General features: G+C 38.3%; 1 protein-coding gene and 1 pseudogene across 3 annotated transcripts in view; both read left to right on the top strand.

Annotated features, from left to right (window-relative positions):
• RC3H1 (ring finger and CCCH-type domains 1) overlaps positions 1–25,311 on the top strand; it is an 89,337-nt gene that overhangs the window by 17,869 nt on the left and 46,157 nt on the right. For all 3 annotated transcript variants that reach the window (XM_039460063.2, XM_039460064.2, XM_074389726.1), the window contains exons 2-6: positions 7,680–8,061; positions 17,383–17,503; positions 18,356–18,595; positions 19,384–19,559; positions 24,060–24,260. In XM_039460063.2, coding sequence (XP_039315997.1) covers positions 7,831–8,061; positions 17,383–17,503; positions 18,356–18,595; positions 19,384–19,559; positions 24,060–24,260 — 969 coding nt within the window. In that variant the 5' untranslated portion in view covers positions 7,680–7,830. The remainder of the gene's footprint in view (positions 1–7,679; positions 8,062–17,382; positions 17,504–18,355; positions 18,596–19,383; positions 19,560–24,059; positions 24,261–25,311) is intronic.
• Positions 8,068–16,202, top strand: LOC141582159 (RNA polymerase II subunit A C-terminal domain phosphatase SSU72 pseudogene; annotated as a pseudogene).

Here is a 25,311-nt window from a genome sequence, read left to right on the forward strand (position 1 = left end):
ATACATTTAGATGAAATCTTTACAGCAATGTAATTTAGCTATTTAATAGGGCTATTGCTGTGTTTATAGAACAAATTTGAATAGTTTCTGTATTTCTAAAGTATTACTTAAAAATTTCAAACTATTAAAAAGCCTTTAATGACTATTTTAATAGCTTTATTGAAGTATAATTTACATACCATAATTTTAAATATGCAAATGATTTTTAGTGAATTTACAGAGTTGTGTAACCATTTTTAATCCAATTTTAAGACATTTTCGTCCCTCTCAAGAGCTCCCTTGCAATAATTACTATGAACTTTTATTCATGAGATGGCACAAATTATAGGGTTTAAAAGAACCAGCTTGGGAGTTTGGTGTGAGTTTGAGTCCTAGTACTGCCACTTACTAGCTTTGTGACTTGGGTACGTTGGTTTCCTTATCTTTAAAATGGGGCTAACTACATTACAGTGTTACTGTCAACATTTAATTAATTAGATACTGTATATAGAGCACTGAAAGTATAATAATGTCCTAGTTTTTGCTTCACAAATATAGTTACTGGTGGTAGTTCACATTGTGGATATTTAAATAAGAGAAACATCAGAAAACACCTAGCACAGTGACTGACACATGATTGCTCTTCAGAAAACCAAGCTGTTTTACCTCTTCCCTGATGCATCGTGTCATCACAATTTTGTCTGTAGTAGCTCATTGGCAATGTTTTAGTCATAATTAAACACGAAGGCTCACAACATGTGGTTGTTATTTTGCAGAGGCATACATTTGAATTTAGTAGCTAAGGGAGCTGTAAGACTTGGCGTTTGGTATATACAAACTGGCCACTTAGCTGGTAGACCCAGGCAGTAGTCTTATTGTTTAGGAGTCATTAAAATACTTTTTTTTCTTTCTCTCTTTCTCCTTTTTTTTTTTTTTTTTTTTTGAGAGATGGGGTCTCAACTCTGTTGCCCAGGCTAGAGTGCAGTGGTGTAGTCATAGCTCACTGAAGCCTTTAACTTCTGGGATCAAGTGTATCTCTCGCCTCAGCCTCCTGAGTAGCTGAGACTACAAGTACATGCCATCACACTCTGCTCATTTTAAAATTTTGCCTATAGAGACAAGGTCTTGCTTTGTTGGCCAGGTTGATCTTGAACTCTTGGAGTCTCCAGTGATCCTCCCACCTCAGCCTTCCAAAAGTGCTGAGATTGCAGGTGTGAGCCAGAGCACCCAGCTGAAATACTTTTTTTACTTTAATAAGATATTTCTTTGTTAAGCAAAAAAAGCTGAGTAAAGTCAAATGGCCATATTAGTGATAAAAGTATAGAGATTTAAGAAAGTGGTGGTTCTGAACCAGAATTTAGACATTGGGATAAATTAACAGTGAAATGTTAAATGTCACATTCTGTACTGTAGCTTTGGTCAATGCCATGAAGAAGGCATATAACCACATAATGCAGTCTTTTCAATGTTTTCTGTGAGCACTCTTCAGTGGTGTAAAAATGTGTATGTATAATTGGGGAGAATATATGGTATTTTTGAACTCAGGTCTTAGGTCAGACCCTTGAACTGATTGCAGTTTAATTATCTTGTATATTCTGTATTATCAGTTAACAACAGTAAAATCTCTAATTGTCATTTCTGTAGGAGAGGGGAGGCCTTATTTAAACGGATGGGGAAACTAATCATTGCTTTCATAATTGAACAGCAGCGTCACTCTTTTGCATCTTTTTGGAAATAAAGAGGGCTCATCATCATTGAAGAACCTTCCTGATTCTTCTGTTTCAGTTAGGAAGGTTCCAATAGAAATATTGAACTAGATTTGGCCTGCCCTCCAGCAATTTATCTGCAGGCCTTGAATGCATGTGCTTTGACTGTTTTAACAGCTTTATTGAAGTATAATTTACATACCATACTATTCACTTATTTTAAATGCACAAGTGATTTAACAGAATTATTTACAGCTGTTTTTGTCTTGTGGATTTTTTTAGTTTGCTGACATACCTTATTCTGAGGAAGTTCAAAAAAATCTGGATGTTAGTATATTAATTTTCTTTCATATGTTTCCTTTTGACTGAAAGAATGCTTATTCACTAAATCATGTCTTCTGTGGTTTAGATACATGTTGTGTTTGAAGAGTATATAAACTATCTTTGAGAAGCTTGGAGAATGTTTAGAAGACTTGAGTTTAGAGAAAGATTTAAATAATGAGAAAATGGAAATTCTTAGATCTACTATCTATAATTAACTGACACTTCGAGTTTCTAAAAAAATCTTTACTTTGTGATTTTGTAAGTCCTGAAATAGGGTCATCTAAGAGCGACTTTCTGTTATTAATCATCAAATTTCCCAGGCAAAGTCAAGCTTTAAGAATATTGTTTTCCCCTTGGTCTCTCAAACCTGTCTTTATGGTCAAAATAATGCTTTTCTTTTTTTTGAAATGTAGTTTTACTCTTGTTGCCCAGGCTGGAGTGTAGTGGCTTGATCTCGGCTCACCACAGCCTCCACCTCCCAAGTTCAAGCAATTCTCCTGCCTCAGCCTCCTGAGTAGCTGGGATTACAGGCATGCACTACCATGCCCAGCTAATTTTGTATTTTTAGTAGAGACGGTGTTTCTCCTTGTTGGTCAGGCTGATCTCGAATACTCCTGACCTCAGGTAATCTGCCCACCTCGGCCTCCCAAAGTGCTGAGATTACAGGTGTGATCCATCACACCTGGCCAGTGGTTTTATTTTTAATGAAGAACTGAATTGATTTTTGTATTTTTATTCTATTAAGTTTTTTTATAGTTGTGTCTAAGAACTATTTTACTAGAAAATCTAAGACATTAAGAGCTACATACTTTATTTTACAAAGTTAATAGAGATGGAAGTGATCAATAAAATTAATAAGGGAATGCTAGTTCTTTGAAAGAGATAAGTTACAGGAGGGCAGGGAGGGATAACGTGGGGAGAAATACCAGATACAGGTGATGGGGGGATGAAAGCAGCAAATACCTTGCCGTGTGTGTACCTACGCAACAATCCTGCATGATCTGCACATGTACCCCAGAACCTAAAGTACAAAAAAAAGAGAGAGAGAAGTTACAAACTATTCTAAAGTTTTTAAATTTTGAAAAGAACTAATAAGTTTTGATGGTTTGGCTATCCAAATGTGTAAAAGAACATAAATTTAATAAGGACAAATGTTTTGAATCATTTAGAGTGATTATCACAGGAATCTTTTTTTTTTTTTGGAGACAGAATCTCCCTCTGTTATGCCCAGGCTGGAGTGCAGTGGTGCAATCTTGGCTTACCGCAACCTCCACCTCCCAGGTTCAAACGATTCTCCTGCCTCAGCCTCCTGAATAGGAGAATGGGACTACAGGTGTGTGCCACCATGCCTGCTAATTTTTTTTTTTTTTTTTTTTTTTTTTTTTTTAGTAGAGTTGGTTTCAACATGTTAGCCAGGCTGGTCTCAAACTCCTGACCTCAGGCAGTCTGTGTGCCTCAGCCTCCCAAAGTCCTGATTAATGGTGTGAGCCACCACATCCAGCTAAGTTTTTTTCAATTGCATCAATTTCTGGTCTTTTAGATCTTATTATAAATACCTCGGTAAACTTACTATCTTTCTGTAATATGGATAATCACTGTAATCAATCTGTTTTCTGTATTAGAGTTTTTACGTAACAGGTTTTTAAAAAATAGGCATCATGCTGGTATAGCAGCATATGAGTACTTTAAGGCTCAAGAGTGAGAAAAGACGCATACTTATTACTCTTCCTAGTTGGGCCTTGAAGGAGATCATAGTGAACTGTGTGATTGGTGAGAATAATAATATCACAGGAGAACATTCAAAACAAAGTGAGTCACTTCCTGTCCCTTCGATGGCTTTATACTACTCTTCGCATAGTAACCAAATGCCATCATATAAGTTAGAAGATCCTGTGTTCTTTGGTCGTTTTTAATTCTTTAGTTCTTTAATTCTCATACCTCTTGCTGTCTATTCTGAGTTTTGTTTGGGTTTAGTTTCACTATTGTCTGTTTTTTTGTTTGTTTGTTTGTTTGTTTTTTAGCTCCCTATTTGTACTATATTCTATCTAGTCTCAGAATCTATGGTTATGCTGTTTCTTTACCTAGAATCTATACACACATATTAAACATTATTCTTCCCATGATGTTCATTCAGCAGTCATCTTTAAAATCTTAACATAAATATCACTTACCTGTACATCAGCTCTACCCTAATTTTGTCAGGTTGCCTCTGTTATATATGCTTGTATCTCCCTGTACTTTGCCTAAGTATCACTTACCATAACTTGTAATCATTGTATAAACGTTTAGTGAAAGAATGCAAACTCCATGTGGTGTTAGAATGTCTTACCATTTTTTTTAAATCCCTAGTACTGAACACATAGTAAAGACCAATAAAACCTTTTTTTGTCATCTAACTGAATTTAATTTTTTCTGGGAAATTGAATAAGGTTTCTTTTCTTTTTTTCTTTTTTGAGATGGAGGTCTTGCTCTGTCACCCAGACTGGAATGCAGTGGTATGTTTGTGGTTCACTGCAGCCTCGACTGGGCTCAGGTGATCCTCCTACCTTAGCCTAAGCCTCCTGGGTCGCTGGGACCACAGGTGCATGCCACCATGCCTGGCTAATTTTTGTAGAGAGAGGGTCTCCCTATGTTACCCAGGCTAGTCTCAAACTCCTGGGCTCAAGCCATCTTCCCATCTCAGCCCCTCAAAGTGCTGGAGTTACAGGTATGAGCCATCACACCCAGCCTGAAAAATTTGTATGAGTCTGTTGAGACTGTGGTATAAATACGGAGGAAACCTATGTTCATATAAATTGTTTCTACTTTTAAAATATTCTTAGGTTCTCAAAAGTTTTTTTTGTTTGTTAGTTTTTTTTTGAGACAGAGTCTTGCTCTGTCGCCCAGGCTGGAGTGCAGTGCTGGATCTCGGCTCACTGCAGCCTCCGCCTCCTGGGTTCCAGCAGTTCTCCTCCCTCAGCTTCCTGAGTTGCTGGGATTGCAGGCATGCGCCACAACACCTAGCTAGTTTTTTGTATTTTTGGTAGAGACGAGGTTTCGCCATGTTGGCCAGGCTGATCTCAAACTCCCGACCTCAAGTGACCTACCCACCTCAGCCTTCCGAAGTACTGGGATTACAGACCTTAGCCACTGAGCCTGGCCATCAAAAGTTATTTATGTCTAGGTCAGTAATTCTTCCCTCCCTCTACCCCCTTCCCCAACAGAGCTTTTGAAAATATGATAAAAGTCATGAATCTTCTTTCCAGAAGAATGCACATGTATGTATTGTTTCCAAGGTTAATGGATACCTTGATCTGGGTCAACGGTTACTAATTATAGTTTTAATATGACAAGGATATTTTCAGAATCTTTCAGAGGTTCAGTGATAGGTTTGTGTGCAAGGTAACCCAGTGGAGGTACAAGAGACATTAAAACTAGGAGTCAGAAAACTTGGCTTCTTTGAGTGAAGCTGTTGTACTTCTCTTGCCTTTGGTCTAGTCCATGTCAAAAACTGGTATAGTTGAAAGTATATAAGTTTTCCTGTCAAGAAGACCTGGGGTGGTTGTTGTCTTAAGTTTGCTACTTACCCTTTTATAAACTTGGACAAGTTCTCTGAAATTTTTTTTTTTTTTTTTTTGGTAAAAATAAGGAATATGATACCAACTTTTTAGTTGTAGAGATTAAATAAAAAGAGGTGTTTGAAAAAACTTAAGACTTGTTACTGGTAGAGACATAAATGAATGTTATCTTAAAAAACCAGTGAAACTAGAATTATACTTTCTCTAAGGTATCTTTTACCAATAATATTTTATAATTTTATTTTAAACAGTTTTTGTTACAGCAGAATCATTTAGGAAATTTGTTACAGCAGCATTGACCTGAAATCGTGGGAGAGCAGGGAAAGATTGAACTGTTGTTTGTCTTGCTGTCCATAGCCTACAGTGCTGGACATGTAGTGATTCTCAAATACTTGCTGCAATTTTAAGAACATCTCAACAAAGAAAAAAGGAAAGAAAAAACATCTGATTTATGTCCTGAAGCCTATAGAGCCTGAAAGAAAAAGAAAAGAAGGTCCTGTGATGAAAATCTTCTGGTGTTAGGTGATGCAGTTGGAGAGGTCATATCATTTAGGACTTTGTATATATGAATAAGAAATCTGAATTTTATTCTAAATATAATAGGAAGCCATGTAAGGATTTTAAGCTAGAACATGATGAGAAAAGGAAACTCAAGATAGCACCCTGATAACTCCAGCATTTTTAAGTTTTAAGCTTTCAGAAGAATAGCCAGTGAGTTGGGAAGGATGGAGAAGGGGAATGTGGTTCATTAACACTTATAAGGAGGGAGTAGTCTGTTTCATATCTTGTTGAGAAGACAAAGATCAGAACAAGGACTTGACCAAGCTTGCTGTAAGAACAGAATGGCTGTGAAGTCAATATAGTTCTAAAACATGCTGTAGCAAATGAGTATAGGCCACACAAGGAACTTAAAAGAGACATCTACCAGTATATAAAACTCAGAAGAATATCTGAAACTTAAAAATACACCCACAGTCTCGAGCCAGGCACGGTGGCTCAAGTCTGTAATCCCAGCACTTTGGGAGGCCGAGGCGGGTGGATCACGAGGTCAAGAGATCGAGACCATCCTGGTCAACATGGTGAAACCCCGTCTCTACTAAAAATACAAAAAATTAGCTGGGCATCGTGGCGCATGCCTGTAATCCCAGCTACTCAGGAGGCTGAGGCAGGAGAATTGCCTGAACCCAGGAGGCGGAGGTTGCGGTGAGCCGAGATTGCGCCATTGCACTCCAGCCTGGGTAACAAGAGCGAAACTCTGTCTCAAAAAAAAAAAAAAAAAACCCACAGTCTCTTTTTATCTCATTACTCCTACCAAATTTGACGACAAAGTATTTAAGGTACTTTTTATTTTAGGCCATTTACAAAGAAAAACTCTTTATTGATGTGGAACATACATAAAAGTGCACGTAAGTGAAGAGCTTGATACATTTTCACAACTAACGAAACCCAGATCAAGAAATACAATATTACTAGTTTCCTTAAAAAGAGTTATTTATTTACTTATTTATTTATTAAGACAGAGTCTCACTCTTCAGCCAAGCTGGAGTGTAGTGGCATCATCTTGGCCCTCTGCAACCTCTGCCTCCCAGGCTTAAGCGATTTTCATGCCTCACCCTCCTGATTAGCTGGGATTACAGGTGCCTGCCACCACACCCGGCTAATATTTGTATTTTTAGTGGAGATGGGGTTTCACCATGTTTGGCCAGGCTGGTTTCAACTCCTGACCTCAAGGGATCCACCTGCCTTGGCCTCTCAAATTGCTAGGATTACAGATGTGAGCCACTGTGCCCAGCCAAGATTAAGTTTTAGAGATATTTATTTTTTAAAATGAGAGACTTTAAATAAACTTAAGAGACTTGGGTCCTGGATCTAACTTTATTACTAATTTCAAGTGTCCCCTCAGGCAGGGGACTACTTCCCATCTCTAAAATGAGGGAATGGAACTAGATGTTTTATCATGGCTCTAAATCTGTAAGTGTAAAAAGATGGATTACAGTGGTACAAATGTGGTATAAAAAGTTGTGGAATAAGACTGGACTTGTGGTTTTTTTTCAGCAATTTAATTGGAAAGAAAGACATGCAATTTTTTCTTTTTTTTTTTTTTTTTTTCCAGGTTATATTTCACACTATGTGCTGACTGTATCTACAGAAGATATTTAAAAAAAAAAAAAGATAAACTTTTTTTCAAAGATTTTGATTCCAGTGGAATCTTTGCTTTAGATTTGTGTGTGTGTTTGTGTTCGTGAATTGTAACTCCAGAAGCAATGCCTGTACAAGCTCCGCAATGGACGGATTTCCTCTCCTGCCCAATTTGCACTCAGACTTTCGACGAAACAATTCGAAAGCCCATCAGTTTGGGTTGTGGCCATACTGTCTGCAAGATGTGCCTAAATAAACTCCACCGCAAGGCTTGCCCATTTGACCAGACCACTATCAATACAGACATTGAGCTCCTCCCTGTGAACTCAGCATTGCTACAGCTCGTGGGTGCTCAGGTAAGATGGGTGACTTGATGCTTTCAAGTGTGTGTGTGTGTGTGTTTTGTGTGTTTTTCTCCTGAGAGAAACCTGTTGAATTAAAATTGGGTAACATTGCCTTCTACTTAAATAGGTGTAATTCTGTTTGGTACTGCAAACCCTAAAATTGGGTAACATTGCCTTCTACTTAAATAGGTGTAATTCTGTTTGGTACTGCAAACCCTTTATTTCAGCATGTTGGGTTTATTGTGGTAGGTAGCCCAGTGCTTTTCAGTCATAGCACAGTAACATCCATTTAATCTTGTCAGATATTCAATAAACCTAGCTATGCAGATCACTAGAGAAACGTAAGGCCACGTGTGGTGGCTCATGCCTGTAATCCCAGTACTTTGGGAGGCCGAAGCGGGTGGATCATTGGAGGTCAGGAGTTTGAGATCACCCTGGCTAATGTGAAATCCTGTCTTTACTACAAATACAAAAAAGTTAGCTGGGTGTGGTGGTGTGCACCTGTGATCCCAACTATTCGGGAGGCTGAGGCACAAGAATTGCTTGAACCCAGGAGGCAGAGGTTGCAGTAAGCCAAGATCACACCACTGCACTCCAACCTGGGTGACAGAGTAAGACCCTGTCTCAAAAAAAGAAAAAAAAACCTAAGATGTAAGTAATAAAAACCTCTTTTAACATTGAGAAAAATATTGTTCATAAAACCAGTACACTTTACTCAGTAGAGAAGGTGCAGCTGCATCAGGCAGTTTTACTCAGTAGACGTTAACTGAAATGAAAGACGAAAAAGGTGGCAAAAACTATAGCACAATGTTTGGGAACCATTAGAGCATACTTTATGTATTACAGACCTAAAAATGGTTAAGATGGTACATTTTGTGTATGTGTGTATGTGTGTGTGTGTGTATATATATATATATATATATATATATATATATTTTTTTTTTTTTTTTTTTTTTTTTTTTTGAGACGGAGTTTCGCTCTTGTTACCCAGGCTGGAGTGCAATGGCGCGATCTCGGCTCACCGCAACCTCCGCCTCCTGGATTCAGGCAATTCTCCTGCCTCAGCCTCCTGAGTAGCTGGGATTACAGGCACGCGCCACCATGCCCAGCTAATTTTTTGTATTTTTAGGAGAGACGGGGTTTCACCATGTTGACCAGGATGGTCTCGATCTCTTGACCTCGTGATCCACCCGCCTTGGCCTCCCAAAGTGCTGGGATTACAGTGTATGTATATATTATCAGAATTAAAAAATTTTTTTTCTTTCATCTAAAAGGAAAAAAAATAATAAATTAGACTTTAAAATAGATCATCACCAATTTGTCCTAGGAACGTAAAGTTGATTTAACATCTGCAAATCAATTAGTAATTCACTATATCAATAAACATTTCAAAATTGCACACATATGATCATCTCAGTAGACACAAAAAAAGCATTTGGCAAAATTGAATACCTTTTCATGATAAAAAGCACTGAAACAATTAGGAAAGAAACTTCTTGAACCCATTAAAGAACGTGGATGAAAAACCCACAACTAACATACTGAATGGTGAAAAACTAGATTCTTTTTCTTAAAGATCAGGAACAAGTCAAGGAACTCCACTCTTAACTATTTCTGTTTAACATCATACAGGACCTTCTAGCCAGGGCAATTAGGCAATTAAATTAAACCAATGACTTTCAGATAAGAAGGAAAAAAGTAAAAACTATCTCATTCACAGATGACATGGTCTTATATACAGAAAATGTTAAGAAATTTACAAAGGAAAAGCTAATAGAAACAAAACACTAGTTAGGCAAAGTTACAGAATATAAGATGAATATATAAATATCAGTTGTCTGAAAAAGCAAAAGTCTTTCAAAGGTGTAAAAATGCGTTTACAATGTTTCATAATCTTTCTTTTTTTCTTGCTCTGTGGCACAGGCTGGAGTGGCACAATCTTGGCTCACTGCAACCTCCGCCTCTCCAGCTCAAGTGTTTCTCGTGCCTCAGCTTCCCAAGTAGCTGGGATTACAGGTGTGCACCACCATGCCCAACTAAGTTTTGTCTTTTTAGTAGAGATGGGGTTTCGCCATGTTGGCCAGGCTGGTCTCCAGATCCTGGCCTCAAGTGACCCACCCACTGGAACCTCCCAGAGGTCTAGGAATACAGGCATGAGCCAGCATACCCAGCTAGTGTTGTATACGTTCATCCACAATATGTTAATAATAGTTTTCTTACACATATAAGAAAGAATGTCTGGCACATAGTAGGCCCTTACTAAAGATTTGTTAAATAAATAATACATTTCTATACACTAGCAATGGACACTCTGAAAACAGAAATCAATTTCATTTATAAGAGCATCAAAAAAGTAAAATACTAAGAATATATTTAACAAAAGAAATGTAAAACTAGGCCAGGTGTAGTGGCTCATGCCTGTAATCTCAGCATTTTGGGAGGCCAAGGCTAGCAGATCTCCTAAGGCCAGGAGTTCCAAGACCAGCCTGGCCAACATGGTGAAACCCCATCTCTACCAAAAAATACAAAAATTATCCAGGCATGAAGGTGCACACCTGTAATCCCAACTACTCAGGTGGCTGAGACAGGAGACTGTATTGAACCTGGGAGGTGGAGGTTGCAGTGAGCTAAGATTATACCACTGCATTCCAACCTAGATGACAGAGCATGACTGTCAAAAAAAGTAAAACTGAAGACTACAAATCATTGTTAAAAGAAACTTAAGACTTGACTAACCATTTATTCATATTAACTCAAATGGATCAAAGGCTAAATGTAAGAACTAAAACTATGAAACTCTTAGAAGAAAATATAGACATAAGTCTTCATGACCATGGAATAGGCAGTGGGTTTTTTTTTGTTTTTTAAGATATGAGAAAAAGCACAAGAAACAAAAGAAAAAGAGAAGTTGAACTTCATTAAAACTAAAAACTGTGTTTCAAAGATATGTTCATACTGGCCAGGTGCAGTGGCTAATATCTGTAATCCCAGCACTGTGGGAGGCCAAGCTGAGTGGATCGTTTAAGACCAGCCTAGGCAGCATGGCAAAACCCCATCTCTACAGAAAATACGAAAAAAAAAAATTCCTGGGTGTGGTGGCACATGCCTGTAGTCCCACATATCTGAGAGGCTGAGGTGGAAGTATCACCTGAGCCCAGGAGGTCAGGGCTACAGTGAGCTGTGATTGCAGCACTATGCTCTAGTTTGGGTGACAGAATGAGACCCTATCTCAAAAATGACAGCAACAACAAAAAACAAAGATACAAACAAGAAAGCGAAAAGAACAACCCACAGAATGTATGAAAACAATTGTAAAATCATACTTCTGATAAAGACATATATAGAATATTTAAAGAACTCTTAGAACTCATTGATAAAAAGACAACCCAATTTTGAAAATGGACAAAGAGCTGAGCAGTCACCTCATCAAATAGATTATACAGGTGGCAGATCAGCAAATGAAATATAGCTCAGCAGTTGTCTAAGGAATTGCAAATTAAAGCAAGTGAGATACCACTACACACCAGTTAGAATGGCCAAAATCCAAACATTAGCAACACCAAATGCTGGTGAGGATATGGACCAACAAAAACTCTAATTCTGGCCGGGCTTGGTGGCTCACATCTGTAATCCTAGCACTTTGGGAGGCTGAGGCGGGCAGATCATGAGGTCAGGAGTTCCAAGAGCAGCCTGACCAATATAGTAAAATCCCATCTCTACTAAAAATACAAAAATTAGCTGGGTGTGGTGGCGTGTGCATGTAAAGTCAGCTACTCAAGAGGCTGAGGCAGAGAATCGCTTGAACCATGTAGGTGGAAGTTGCAGTGAGCCAAGATCATGCCAGTACACTCCAGCCTCTGTGACAGAACGACTCTGTCTCAAAAAAAAAAAAAAAAAAGATAAAAGAAAAAAAACTCTCGATTCTTTTGGAAATGAAAAATGATATAACCACTTTGAAAGACAGTTTGGCAGTTTCTTTATGAACTTAACATAGTAGCTATTTACCCAACTAACTTGAAAATTTATATCTACACAGAAACCTTCATATGACTATAACAACTTTATTCATGATTGCCAAAAAATGGAAATAGTTGAGATATCATTTAATAGGTGAATGGATAAACAGTGGTATATCCATACAATGGAACATCGTATAAAATGCCATTGCACTCCAGCCTGGGTAACAAGAGCGAAACTCTGTCTCAAAAAAAAAAAAAAAAAAAGTGAAATAATAAAAAGACATTGCTGTCAAGTCGCAAAAAGACATGGTTACATCTCAATGTATATCATTGCTAAGTGAAAGATATCAGTATGAAAAGGCTACATACTGTATGATTCCAATTATATGATATTATGTAAAAGATAAAACCATAGCAACAATAAAAATATCAGTGGTTGCCATGGGATTCAGGAGGAAGGAGGGAGGATTGAATTTGGTGAAATACAGAGTATTGCTTAGGACAGTAAAACTGTTCTTTATGATTCTGTAATTGTGGCTGTATGACACTGTGAATTTGTCAAAAACTAGAACTTTACAAAGATTTGGAAAACAATCTGAAATATATGAAACAATTTCACTAAAGGGGTGGAGGAGAAAGATGGATTGTGTAAGATTAAAGATAGAGGAAGATATTATCTATAAGTAGTATACTCTAGTCTTTTCCCATGGGGGTATGAATTAATTCTGATGCAGCTGTATGTATAATACATATTGGAATTGAACAGTTAAGTAAGTAAATGGCAAATGATTGGAGCAAGTTTTCTCACTGTTAAAGTTCACAGATAAGCAAGGAAGAAGACATTTGAATGATTCATGTGGCAATGGATTCAAGTTGGAGTCATAAACTCATGTTTAGCTTGATATGGATACAGAAATTGATATGTATACATCTCGGGTTATTACACTAACATATTTCCTTGCTCTTCCATCTAAGATGGCCCAGAAGGAACAACACCCCAATAGCGATGTGCATTCATATCTTGGTTTCTAATACCGTTCTCCAATAAAAGAAACCAGAGTTCCTTGGAGAAATGGCCAATTCTGACACTGGGACAGCAAATATACAAAATGAGCCTGAAGTAGCTTATAATGCTGGAAAGTAAAGAGAAGTATTCAGAACATACATAAACATGTACACAGAGTAATGGGGGCTGTATCAAAGGCACACAGGAGCCAACTAATGTTTTAGCTGTCAATGGCCAAAAAAGCTCTCAATGGCCAAAGCTAAAACAGTTTGAATGGCAAAATAAATGAGATTGGATTATAACCCAGGTATAAGATAAATATACTTGAGTCTACACAATAAAATTAAATGATTGAATAAATAAATGGAAGAAAGAGACAAGTCTCCCATGCAGAATTCCAAAATAATTACATGGATACTCTGCCTTCTAGGATGTACAATGTGTGTAGGCTACGCATAGTGACTCCTTCCAAAAAGTACAGTTTGAAAGATGGGAGATACGTAACGTTATAGTGGAGAAACCTGGTAAACACTGACCAAACCAGCTGATCAAATTTAACATTAGCAATAATAAGTTGTGTTGGTGCTATATATCTTTGATATGATGTGATGAAAATGGCACTTTTGGAAGTGATCGTACTTCCAAAAATCCATAACCCCAGAATACTCATGAGAAAAATGACAGATCCCAGTTTAGGGGCATTCTACAACATACCAGACCACTGCTCCTCAAAACTATAAAGGGCATTAAAACAAGGAAAGTCTGAGAAACTGTCCAAGCCAAGAGGAGCTTAAGGAGACTTGGAAGGGCCAGTGCAGTGGCTCATGCCTGTAATCCCAGCACTTTGGGAGGCTGAGGCAGGCGGACGGATCACTTGAGGCCAGGAGTTCGAGACCAGCCTGGCCAATACAGTGAAATCCCATCTCTACTAAAAATACACAAAATTAGCTGGGCATGGTAGCACATGCTGTAATCCCAGCTACTTTTGCATGAGACGCTCTTGAACCTGGGAGGTGGGAGGTTGTAGTGAGCTAGATTTTGCCACTGTACTCCAACCTGGGCAACAGAGTAAGACCTTGTCTCAACTTAAAAATAAAAGAGAGAAAGAGAAACATGGAAGGAGAGAAGGAGGCCAAGGTGGGTGGATGGTGCCAAGCCCAGGAGTTCGAGACCAACCTGGGTGATGTAATAGGACCCCCATCTCTATAAAAATTACAAAATTAGCTGGGTGTGGTGGCGTGTGCCTATAGTCCCAGTTGCTCAGGAGGCTGAGGTGGAGGATTGCTTGAACCTGGGAGGCAGAGGTTGCAGTGAGCCCAGATATTGCCACCGTACTCCAGCCTGAGTGACAGAGCAAGATTCTCTCTGAAAACTAGATGTAATATGCTATCCTAGGTGGGATCCTGAAACTGAGAAAGAACATTAGGTGAAAACTAAGGATATCTGATTAACATATAGATTTTAGTTGTTAATTATGAATATGTTGATACTGGCTCATTAATTTTAACAAATGTACCATACTTGCTGGGCATGGTGGCTCACGCCTGTAATCCCAGTACTTTGGGAGGCCAAGGCGGGCAGATCACCTGAGGGCAGGAGTTCAAGACCAGCCTGACCAACATGAAGAAAGCCCATCTCTACGAAAAATACAAAATTAGCTGGGCATGGTAATGCATGCCTGTAATTCCAGCTACCTGGGAGGCTGAGGCAGGAGAATTGCTTGAACCCGGGTGGCGGAGTTTGTGGTGAGCCAAGATCATGCCATTGTACTCCAGCCTGAGCAACAAGAGCAAAACTCTGTCTCAAAAAAAAAAGTACCATACCAATGTAAGATGTGGTTAATAGGGAAAACTGAACACAGGATAATGAGAATTCTGTGTATTACCTTTGCCAATTTTCTGTAACTCTAAAACTGTTCTACAAAATAAAATATATTAGGAAAAATGGACAGAGGATCTGATTAGACATTTCTCCAAAGAAGATATACAGATGGCTAATAAGCATATGAAAGAATGGTTACCATCATTAGCTATCAGGGAAATACAAATCAAAACCACAATGAAGGGGGAGGAAGGTAGATGGGAAGAAGAGATAATTATCAGAGAATACAAAGCTTCAGTTAGACTGGAGGAATAGCTTTTAGTGATCTGTTGTGCAATAGTGATTATAAATAGTAATAGTAATTATAAATAGTAATACATTATATGTTTCAAAACTTATAATAGTAGATTTTATTTAAAATTTGCAAAAAACAATGTGTGAGGTGATGGATTTTTTAATTAACCTGATTTAGTCATCTCACATTGTGAATGTATCAATCAAAACATCACATTGTACCCCATAAATATATGCAATCGTTATTCATTTTAAAAAGCCAAAATGAATTACTGCTTTTCAGCCACCAGGATCGCTATATAAAAAAAGGCCATTTTGCTCGCGTGGAAGCGCCGTGGTAGGGTGGGAGCCCGAGCAGGATCTCCATAGGCTGTGTGGCCGCCATGCTGTCATCCCCATGGGTGGCGGTGTTGTGCTCAAGCAGCCAGAACCGGAGCATGGAGGTGCACAACATCCTCAGCAAACGAGAAGTCAGTGTCCAATCCTTTGGAACAGGGACTCAGGTGAAGCTTCCAGGACCAGCTCCCGATAAGCCCAGTGTTTATGATTTCAAAACCACGTATGACCAGATGTACAATGATCTTCTTAGGAAAGACAAAGAACTCTATACACAGAATGGCATTTTGCATATGCCGGACAGAAATAAGAGAATCAAGCCCTGCCAGAAGGATTCCAGAACTACAAAGACCTGTTTGATCTGATCCTCACTTGAGGTGGTGGAAGATCTGAATTCCAGAGAACAGGAGACCTGCCAGCTAGTACACGTCGTCAATGTGGACATCCAGGACAACCACGAAGAGGCCACCCTGAGGGTGTTGCTCATCTGTGAGCTCTGCTGGTATATCCAGCCCAAGGAGGACACGGAGAACAAGACTGGGGCTGCTGCAGGAGTTCGAGAAGAGCAGGCATACCTTCCTGCACACCTGCCCCCTCCCGGGGCCGAGGGCCACCTTCTCCAGCTTCCTTTTGTTCATACTTTTTCCTTCCTGACTTTTGTTCTTGCTTATAGGTGTTCTGCTGGTGACAATAGCATTACCCAAATAAACTGTGCATATGAAACGGGAGGAGGAGAGGTCTAAATGCCACATTCAAGCCATCAAGTTTTTTCCGTCTCACTTTTACTTATGAGCAGGATAGTGATTATAGTTTTTTTTTCTTTAACCAAAAAGGAAAGACAGCGGTTTGTGTTCACTTCCCCACCATCCCTGTGTGTCTGTGCGCCCCCTCCGTCCCTCCTCTTGGCCAGACTGTACATACCCTGCTGTGATGTGTTAGGAATGACCTGGAATGCCGGACACGGTGGCTCACGCCTGTAATCCCAGCACTTTGGGAGGCCGAGGCGGGTGAATCACAAGGTCAGGAATGACCTGGAATTGTCCAATAAATAGGTACTGCTGTCCAAAAAAGAAAAAAAGATAATAAGTATGTAGAAGAATTCGAATCCTTACACACTCTGGTAGTTATATAAAATGGACTCTGCTTTTGGAAAATAGTCTGGCAGTTTTTCAAAAGTTCAAATATAGATTTCTAGGTATATGCCTAAGAGAAACAAAAACTTTTGTCTACATAAAAACTTGTACACAGATGTTCGTACCAGCGTTATTCATAATAGTCAGAAAGAAAAAACCCATATGTCTGTCAACTGATGATTGTATAAATAAAGTGTGATATATTTATACAATGGAATGTTACTCAATGATGAAAATGAATGAAGTACTGATACAACCCGGGAAACCCTTGAAAACATCGTTAAGTGAAAGAAGCAAGTCAGAAAAGACTATATATTGTATTGATTTTTTGCTTATGTGAAATGTCCAGAATAGGTAAATCCAAAGAAAATAGATTCATCTTTCCAAGGGTTGGTGGGTAGTTGGAAAGAAAGAAGGGGTAGCTGTTGAAAGGGTACTGTGTTTCTTCTTGGGGTAATGAAAGGTTCTAAAGGTGACTGTGGTTATGTTTGCACAACTGTGAATATACTGGAAACCATGGCATTGTATATACTTTAAACCAGTCAGTTGCATGGTATGTGAATTTTACCTTAATGGTATGTGGATTTTGTTTTAATTGGGCTGTTAGAGAAACAAAACAGGAATGAAAAGATACATGTTAGTAGGAAAGATCTTTTGAAAGAATTCAGTAAATTTCGGGGTAGTTTTGATTTATGATTTAGCATTGTGAGTACATAAACTATACTAAATAAAACCTATAATTAGTGAACGAGCACTCAGACGGATCTTTTCTTTTGGCCTCCAGGTCCCTGAGCAGCAGCCCATTACTTTGTGTAGTGGGGTGGAAGACACAAAGCATTATGAAGAAGCCAAGAAATGTGTAGAAGAATTAGCATTGTACTTAAAACCGCTCAGCAGTGCTAGAGGTAAGTTTGTTTTTGGTTTTTATTTAAAGAGCAAAATTGCTTTTTTAAATATTCAGTACATAATCTTAATATTAGAAGTCCGGAGGAGTTCACTAAAAACCTAATTAAAGGTAAATTTGATGCAATTATTTATACTAAGTAAATGTCTATTAAAGAAACTTCTGTTACCATAAAATTATGAGCTATTAAGTGAATGTTAATGAAATTTATTAAACCAAATTTAGTAAACCAAACTCATTTTGTGTTAAATATCATTAACACAAACCACATCAAATTAAGTAGTGAATTTTGAGTTTATATGATGATGAAAACATTATTGGAATGATCATAAAAGCAAGTATAACTACTTACTTCAGAAGGGTTTTCCATTATTTGACAACTCTGAGTGGTTTGCCTGCTATCAGGTTTTATATGCTATGCTATAGTGGGTATAGTAAATATGGAAGTTGCCATTACTGCACAGAAAGGGCTTGCTATTTAATTAGGAAAGTAAGATTAACCACTATGAAATAATATACCAGAACTCTTAGGGCCTCAAGATTTAGATTATAAACCAATTATCAATGTTGTCTAGTCTTTTTTTCTTATTTCCTCAGTGATTAAAATGAGTAATGGTATATTTAATGTCGTAATGAGTGTTAAGTGTACATGAGATAACTCATATATACATTTGTATACTTTAAAAATATATACATAAATAGGCTTTACATGTGTGGTTTTGTTGTTTATTTTAAATACTCTAGTAGGACCCAGAACTATTCACATACCCACAAGTTAACCCAACAGAGGAATTGCTCCTGAACTTTAAGATTGCATTGTGAACCTAGAAATAACTTCCTTATTCTTTTAAAGGAGTGGGTCTGAACAGCACTACTCAGAGTGTTCTGAGTCGCCCAATGCAGAGGAAGCTTGTGACTCTGGTCCACTGTCAACTAGTAGAAGAAGAAGGCAGGATTCGTGCCATGAGGGCAGCTCGATCTTTAGGTGAACGAACAGTTACAGAGCTCATTCTCCAGCACCAGAATCCTCAGCAGCTCTCCTCGAATCTTTGGGCAGCAGTAAGGGCTAGGGGCTGCCAGTTCCTTGGACCAGGTACGTAATTAAGTTTTCGTATTTATTCTGCTGGTAATTCTAAAAGTATGATGTAGGAATTGTAAGTGATGTACTAAAACTTTTCTCTCTCTTTTTTTTTTTTTATGGTTTGTCTCCAGGATAAAAACACAAAACTTTTCTCTAATGCCAAAATTTTTTTAAAAATTTTTTAAATTTTTCCTTTTTTCACACCTGTAGCAGAAAGTTCATTCATTTTGATAGAAGTTTTTCTTAAATGCATTAATCACTTACCTGCTTTCTTCATAAAATATATAGAATGTAATACAAAATTGCCCACAAAAATGGTTTGAAAAGTGTGTTGCTGGTTAATCTTTTTTTTTTTTTTTTTTTTTTTTTTTTTTTTTTTTTTGATACGGAGTTTTTGCTCTTGTTGCCCAGGCTGGAGTGCAATGGCACGATCTTGGCTCACCGCAACCTCCGCCTCCTGGGTTCAGGCAATTCTCCTGCCTCAGCCTCCTGAGTAGCTGGGATTACAGGCACGCACCACCATGCCCAGCTAATTTTTTGTATTTTTAGTAGAGACAGGGTTTCACCATGTTGACCAGGATGGTCTCGATCTCTTGACCTCGTGATCCACCTGCCTCGGCCTCCCAGAGTGCTGGGATTACAGGCTTGAGCCACCGCGCCCGGCCGTTGCTGGTTAATCTTATTGTGTTGCCAGTTAATTGAGTGATAGCTGCCGAAACGATTGAATATTTCCTTTCTAATAGATGGATTTATCTTATTTATGTACTTGATAAATTTTGGTTTTGCCCAACTTTCCCTAGCAATGCAGGAGGAAGCTTTAAAGCTGGTTCTACTGGCCTTAGAAGACGGTTCTGCTTTGTCAAGAAAAGTATTGGTTCTGTTTGTGGTGCAAAGGTTGGAGCCACGGTTTCCTCAAGCCTCTAAAACTAGCATTGGGCATGTTGTTCAGCTCCTTTATAGAGCCTCCTGTTTCAAGGTATGAACCTACCCCAAACTTAAGTAGTAAAACTTTGCGTTTAATGAAGTTGCCTGTGTCTTTTCAGAAAATTTCAGCAATTTTTCTTTATTCTTTTAAAGAATGTAGATAGTGTCTTATTATAGTTAATCCTATTACATTGAATTTTTATATGTTCAATATTGAACAATATAGATCAAATCAAGGTTTATAGATTTTTGTATTTGAAGAGACTAAGAAACTATGTCAGTTTCTTACAAAGACTATGCAGAATTGGTCTGAAGAGAGTTATTGAATGAAGCACAAATAAATTTTATTTATTTGTTTGTTTTGAGATGGAATCTTGCTGTCACTCAGGCTGGAGTGCAGTGGTGTGATCTCAGCTCACTGCAACCTAACCTCCTGGGTTCAAGAGATTCTCCTGTCTTAGTCTCCTGAGTAGCTGAGATTACAAGCAGGGCCAGCCTGGCTTGCTAATTTTTGTATTTTTAGTAGAGATGGGATTTTGCCATGTTGGACAGGCTAGTCTTGAACTCCTGACCTCAGGTGATCTGCCTCCCTTGGCCTCCCAAAGTGCTGGGATTAAAAGTGTGAGTCACCAAATAAATTTTATTCAGAGATTTTCTCCTAGTGTAATTTCTCATATGCAATAATGAAGCTCCATTTGCCATTTCAGTTTATACGGTAATGCTGGATGTAGTCTCTTATCCCAAATTGAATCAGCACTGCCTCAAATATTGTTATTCATTATGTAACATTTATTGTGCGTCCAGTATTATTTTTGACTTTTTTTTCTTTCTTTTTTTTTTTTTTTTTTTGAGACGCAGTCTTGCTCTGTCACCCAGGCTGTAGTACAGTGGTGCAATCTCAGCTTATTGTATCTTCTGCATCCTGGGTCAAGCAGTTCTCCTGCCTCAGTCTCCTAAGTAGCTGGGATTACAGGCATCTGCCACCACACCCGGCTAATTTTTTTTTTTTTTTTAATGTTTGTAGAGACAGGGTTTCACCATGTTGGCCAGGCTGGTCTTGAAATCCTGACCTCAGATGATCTGCCCACCTCAGCCTCCCAAAGTGCTGGGACTACAGGTGTGAGCCACCACAACTAGCCTATTTTCCTGACTTTTAAAAATCAAACTGTCTTGATTCTGGCACAGCTCATAACCAGTACTTGAAAACCGTGTCTTTTAAAAAAATTGTTAATTCATTCATGTTAGCTGTAAGGAAATACATTCTCAGATCACCACATTCTGTCATCTGACACACAACCGCCACATTAGCTATCCTACTAAATTCTATTGTCTCCTCCTTTGAGAAGGAGGAAATCGTTCACAAAATTAACAGGAGAGCATACAGATTTCATTTAAACAAAAACAATTTTAAATCTCTAGCTAAATGGTGACCTTACTCTGTTTCTTTGTGGAGTCAAACTATATACTGAAAATGGGCCTCTATTTTCTCTCGGTGCCTCTGGAGCTATAAGAACCCCTAGCTAAAACTACTTTAACTGGTCAGATTGTCTCTGAATAACACACTTGTTGTAGTGGTTAGAGTAATGTGATTTTACAGTGTAGTAAATCGTGTTTACAGACTACATTCTAGAGTGTCTGTCTGCTTCCAGTGTTAATTGTTGTCCATTAACAGCACCAGACAGCTTTTATATAGGAAGCTTTGGAAAGAAAAATGCAACCTTCCCCTGTAAGTTTAAAAGAAAGAAAACATTCAGTCTTCCCCCGTGAGTTTAAAAGAAAGAAAACATTCAGTCTTCCTTTGTGAAGAAGAATACATGATCAAGAAAACCCAGAATACCCATGAAGTGAACCTCTCTGAACTCTAAAGCATTAGCAGTAATATGGCCGGGTGCAGTGGCTCACACCTGTAATCCCAGCACTTTGGGAGGCCGAGGCAGGTGTATCGTTTGAGGTCAGGAGTTTGAGACCAACCTGGCCAACATGGTGAAACCCTGTCTCTACTAAAAAAATTTTTTAAATTACCTGGGTGTGGTGACATGCACCTGTAATCCCAGCCACTGGGGAGGATGAGGCAGGAAAATTGCTTGAACCCAGAAGGCAGAGGTTGCAGTGAGCCGAGATTATACCACTGCACTCCAACCTGGGTGACAGAGCGAGACTCTACCTCAAAAAAAAGAAAAAAAAAAAGCATTAACAGGAATAAAGAAAATCGGAAATTTGCAAAAATCTGCTTTTTCACTCAGGTCATAATTATTTTCCTTGCAGGAATATGTGTCCATACAGCTGTGTTCTGGCTGGGTCCTTTTAGTGTCTCCTATATTTCCATTTGAAAGGCCTTTTTGAGCTGCAGGATAATTTGTTCTTTCTTAGTAGAATAAAGTTCTGAGACTTAGATGTTTCATCTCTTTGAAATTCTTGATCGTTTTTAGTTAAAGAGAATGGTGAGAGCCAAGTTCAGGGAACCATTGTTACATATAGAAAGCATACTCTGAATTTCAGTGAGGTTTAGCATATATTGAGGGGATGCTAAACATATGCATTTGGTCTTTTGGCTTGCCTTTTAATAATGGCACAATATATCCAGTTTTTGTGACTGTAGTTCTTGATTTTTATCAATTTGGTTTGTATGTGTATGTTTCTAACAAAATGTAAGTTAGACTTTGTTCCTTGTAATGAGTAAATGTATTCTATCAGAGTACATCCCACAAGACTCACTCTCTCAAAAAGCAATGTATACATTTATTTATTAATTTGTTTTTTGAGAGAGAGAGTCTTGCCCAGGCTGGCCTTCACTTCCTGGGATCAAGCAATCCTTCCACGCAGCCTGACCAGTAGCTGGACTACAGGCACATGCCACCACTCATGTAAATTTTATAGCAGTGTGACTTAGAAGTCCTGATTACAATATTTTGTAGTTTCTTTGGTGAGAGGGATGAAATGGGAATTTTGTACAACAAGAAAGATGAGTCCTTGTGGTAATAAAAGGTTAGCAAGGCAAAATGTATTCTTTTTTTTTTTTTTTTTTTTCTGTTTGAGATGGAGTTTCGCTCTTGTTACCCAGGCTGGAGTGCAATGGCACGATCTCAGCTCACCGCAACCTCCACCTCCTGGGTTCAGGCAATTCTCCTGCCTCAGCCTCTTGAGTAGCGGGGATTACAGGCATGTGCTACCATGCCCAGCTAATTTTTTTTTTTTTTTTTTTTTTGAGACGGAGTTCCGCTCTTGTTACCCAGGCTGGAGTGCAATGGCGCGATCTCGGCTCACCGCAACCTCCGCCTCCTGGGTTCAGGCAATTCTCCTGCCTCAGCCTCCTGAGTAGCTGGGATTACAGGCACACGCCACCATGCCCAGCTAATTTTTTTTGTATTTTTAGTAGAGACGGGGTTTCACCATGTTGACCAGGATGGTCTCGATCTCTTGACCTTTTGATCTACCCACCTTGGCCTCCCAAAGTGCTGGGATTACAGGCTTGAGCCACCACGCCCAGCCGGCAAAATGTATTCTAAAACATGTTAGGGTAGAGGTTATCTTAGACTAGAATTAATTAGTTTACTTTGATTTGTTAAGCATTTGGCCTAAATCCAACTTGACTCAGAATATAAGTTATTGGGGTGATATCAATATACCTACCTTAACAAGTTAAGAGAAGTAAATTAGTTAATCCAGTACTATAATGGTTAATAATGTAATTTAATATATTGGCTGGCACATACTAAGTGCTGTAAAAGTGGTAGCTATTTTTCTTACTAAATGATATTATCATTATTATGACTAGTCTAGCATCTCACACTTTACAGTTTCTGGTAGGAGCCTATCCCACAAAACTCCATGGAAAATTAAGGCAAGTACAAATTAAATCATTTTTAGAATCACACCGGCATCTGAAGCTCTGCAGTCATCAGTCCCAACCAGCTCATTGTCAGGCAGGCCCAGGAGTCACAGTCCATATTTATGGAGAAGAAACGTATTGTTTTTCAGAATATATAATTGTATTAGTGTTTACTTTTTTTCAAGAATGCATATACATACACATACACCTTAAACTGCACATATGTGTTAAAGTGTATTAAATCTTTGGATTTCATTCCGGCACATACAGATTGACTATCCCTAACACAAAAATCCAAAATCCAAAACTTTTGAAAAGCAACATGATGCTCACATGCTCATTGGAGCATTTCAGATTTTCAGATTAAGGATGCTCAAGTGGTTTAATGCAGATATTCCAAAATTTGAAAAAATCTGAAATCTGATACAATTCTGACCTAAGTAAGCATTTTGGATAAGAGATTTTCAGCCTGTATTGATGCTTTCTGAAAGACCTACCAGAAAATGTTGGCCTAAATCCAACTTGCTTCAGAATGTAAGTTATTGGGGTGATAATAATATACCTACCTCAATAAGTTGAGGAGAAAATATTTTGCAGGCAAATGGTATATTTCATTTTAATCTTGCTATTACTGCTAAATTTGTTACATTAAAAATTATGTGTTCATATAAAGCATAAACTCATTTTTTAAACTTTATTATAAGATTATTTTTGTCTTATTAGGTCACCAAACGTGATGAAGACTCTTCTTTGATGCAGCTGAAAGAAGAATTTAGAACCTATGAAGCTCTGCGGCGAGAACATGACTCCCAGATAGTGCAGATTGCTATGGAAGCCGGCTTACGAATTGCACCAGACCAATGGTCCTCTTTGCTTTATGGTGACCAGTCTCATAAATCTCACATGCAGTCCATTATTGACAAGGTAGAACCTGTTTTTGTTCCTTACTTCTTAGACTAATCTTGGAGTTTTGGTAATCTGTGATTTGGTAATTCATTTAACAAATGTGTGTTAAAGTGAATACTGTATAGCTTTTGTAAATTGTATTTATAGCCAAGTGTCATGTCATAACTAATCAGATTACAGTACTACTTTGTTCATATAAAGATTTGATTAGTTTATTTTTTATTTTATTTTATATTGAGTCTGGCTGTCACTCTGTGGCCCAGGCCCAACTGTGACTTACTGTGGCCTCGATCCTCTGAGCTCAATTGATCCTTCTATCTCAGCCTACCAAGTAGCTGGGACTACTGGCACGTACCACCACACTCTGGCTAGATTGGTTTATAATGCTTTATCTGATACTTTCCCACATTCCTTTGAGAGTCCGCCATTTCTATTTTGTCATTGCCTTTCCCTTCATTTATTGTTCTCTTAGAGTTTTGATCATTGTGTTAAACCCATTTTCTAAATGCTTTTATTTATAGCAGACATTTAATGGTCTGGAAGATCTATACATTGAGGTTTCTTGTGGTTCTCCAGAATAATTATACAGAATAATACAGTTACTACCTTTCTAAGTTTGATCAAATTATCAGTACACATATTTATCTGTTGTCTATTATGATGAAAAGGCCATTAGAATAGATGTGAATTTTAGGTTATGCTTCATTATTTGCCTTGTTTTTTTTCTTTTGAGACATTCATACTCTGTCACCCAGGCTGGAATGCAATGGTATGATCTTGGCTCACTGCAACCTTTGCCTCCTGGGTTCAAGCATTCTCCTTCCTCATCCTCCTGAGTAGCCGGGATTAGAGGCATGTACCACCTCGCCCGGCTAATTTTTTTGTATTTTTAGTAGAGACAGGGTTTCACCATGTTGCCCAGGCTGGTCTCAAACTCCTGAGCTCTGATTCCCCCTGCATTAGCCTCCCAAAGTGCTGGGATTACAGGAGTGAGCCACCACGCCTGGCTGAGGCTCCATTATTTGTATCTTTACTCTAAGAGCCATGTTTCTCTTAAAATCAGATTAAT

This window comes from Saimiri boliviensis, chromosome 19, assembly GCF_048565385.1.
Source record: "Saimiri boliviensis isolate mSaiBol1 chromosome 19, mSaiBol1.pri, whole genome shotgun sequence".
Taxonomy (NCBI): Eukaryota; Metazoa; Chordata; class Mammalia; order Primates; family Cebidae; genus Saimiri; species Saimiri boliviensis.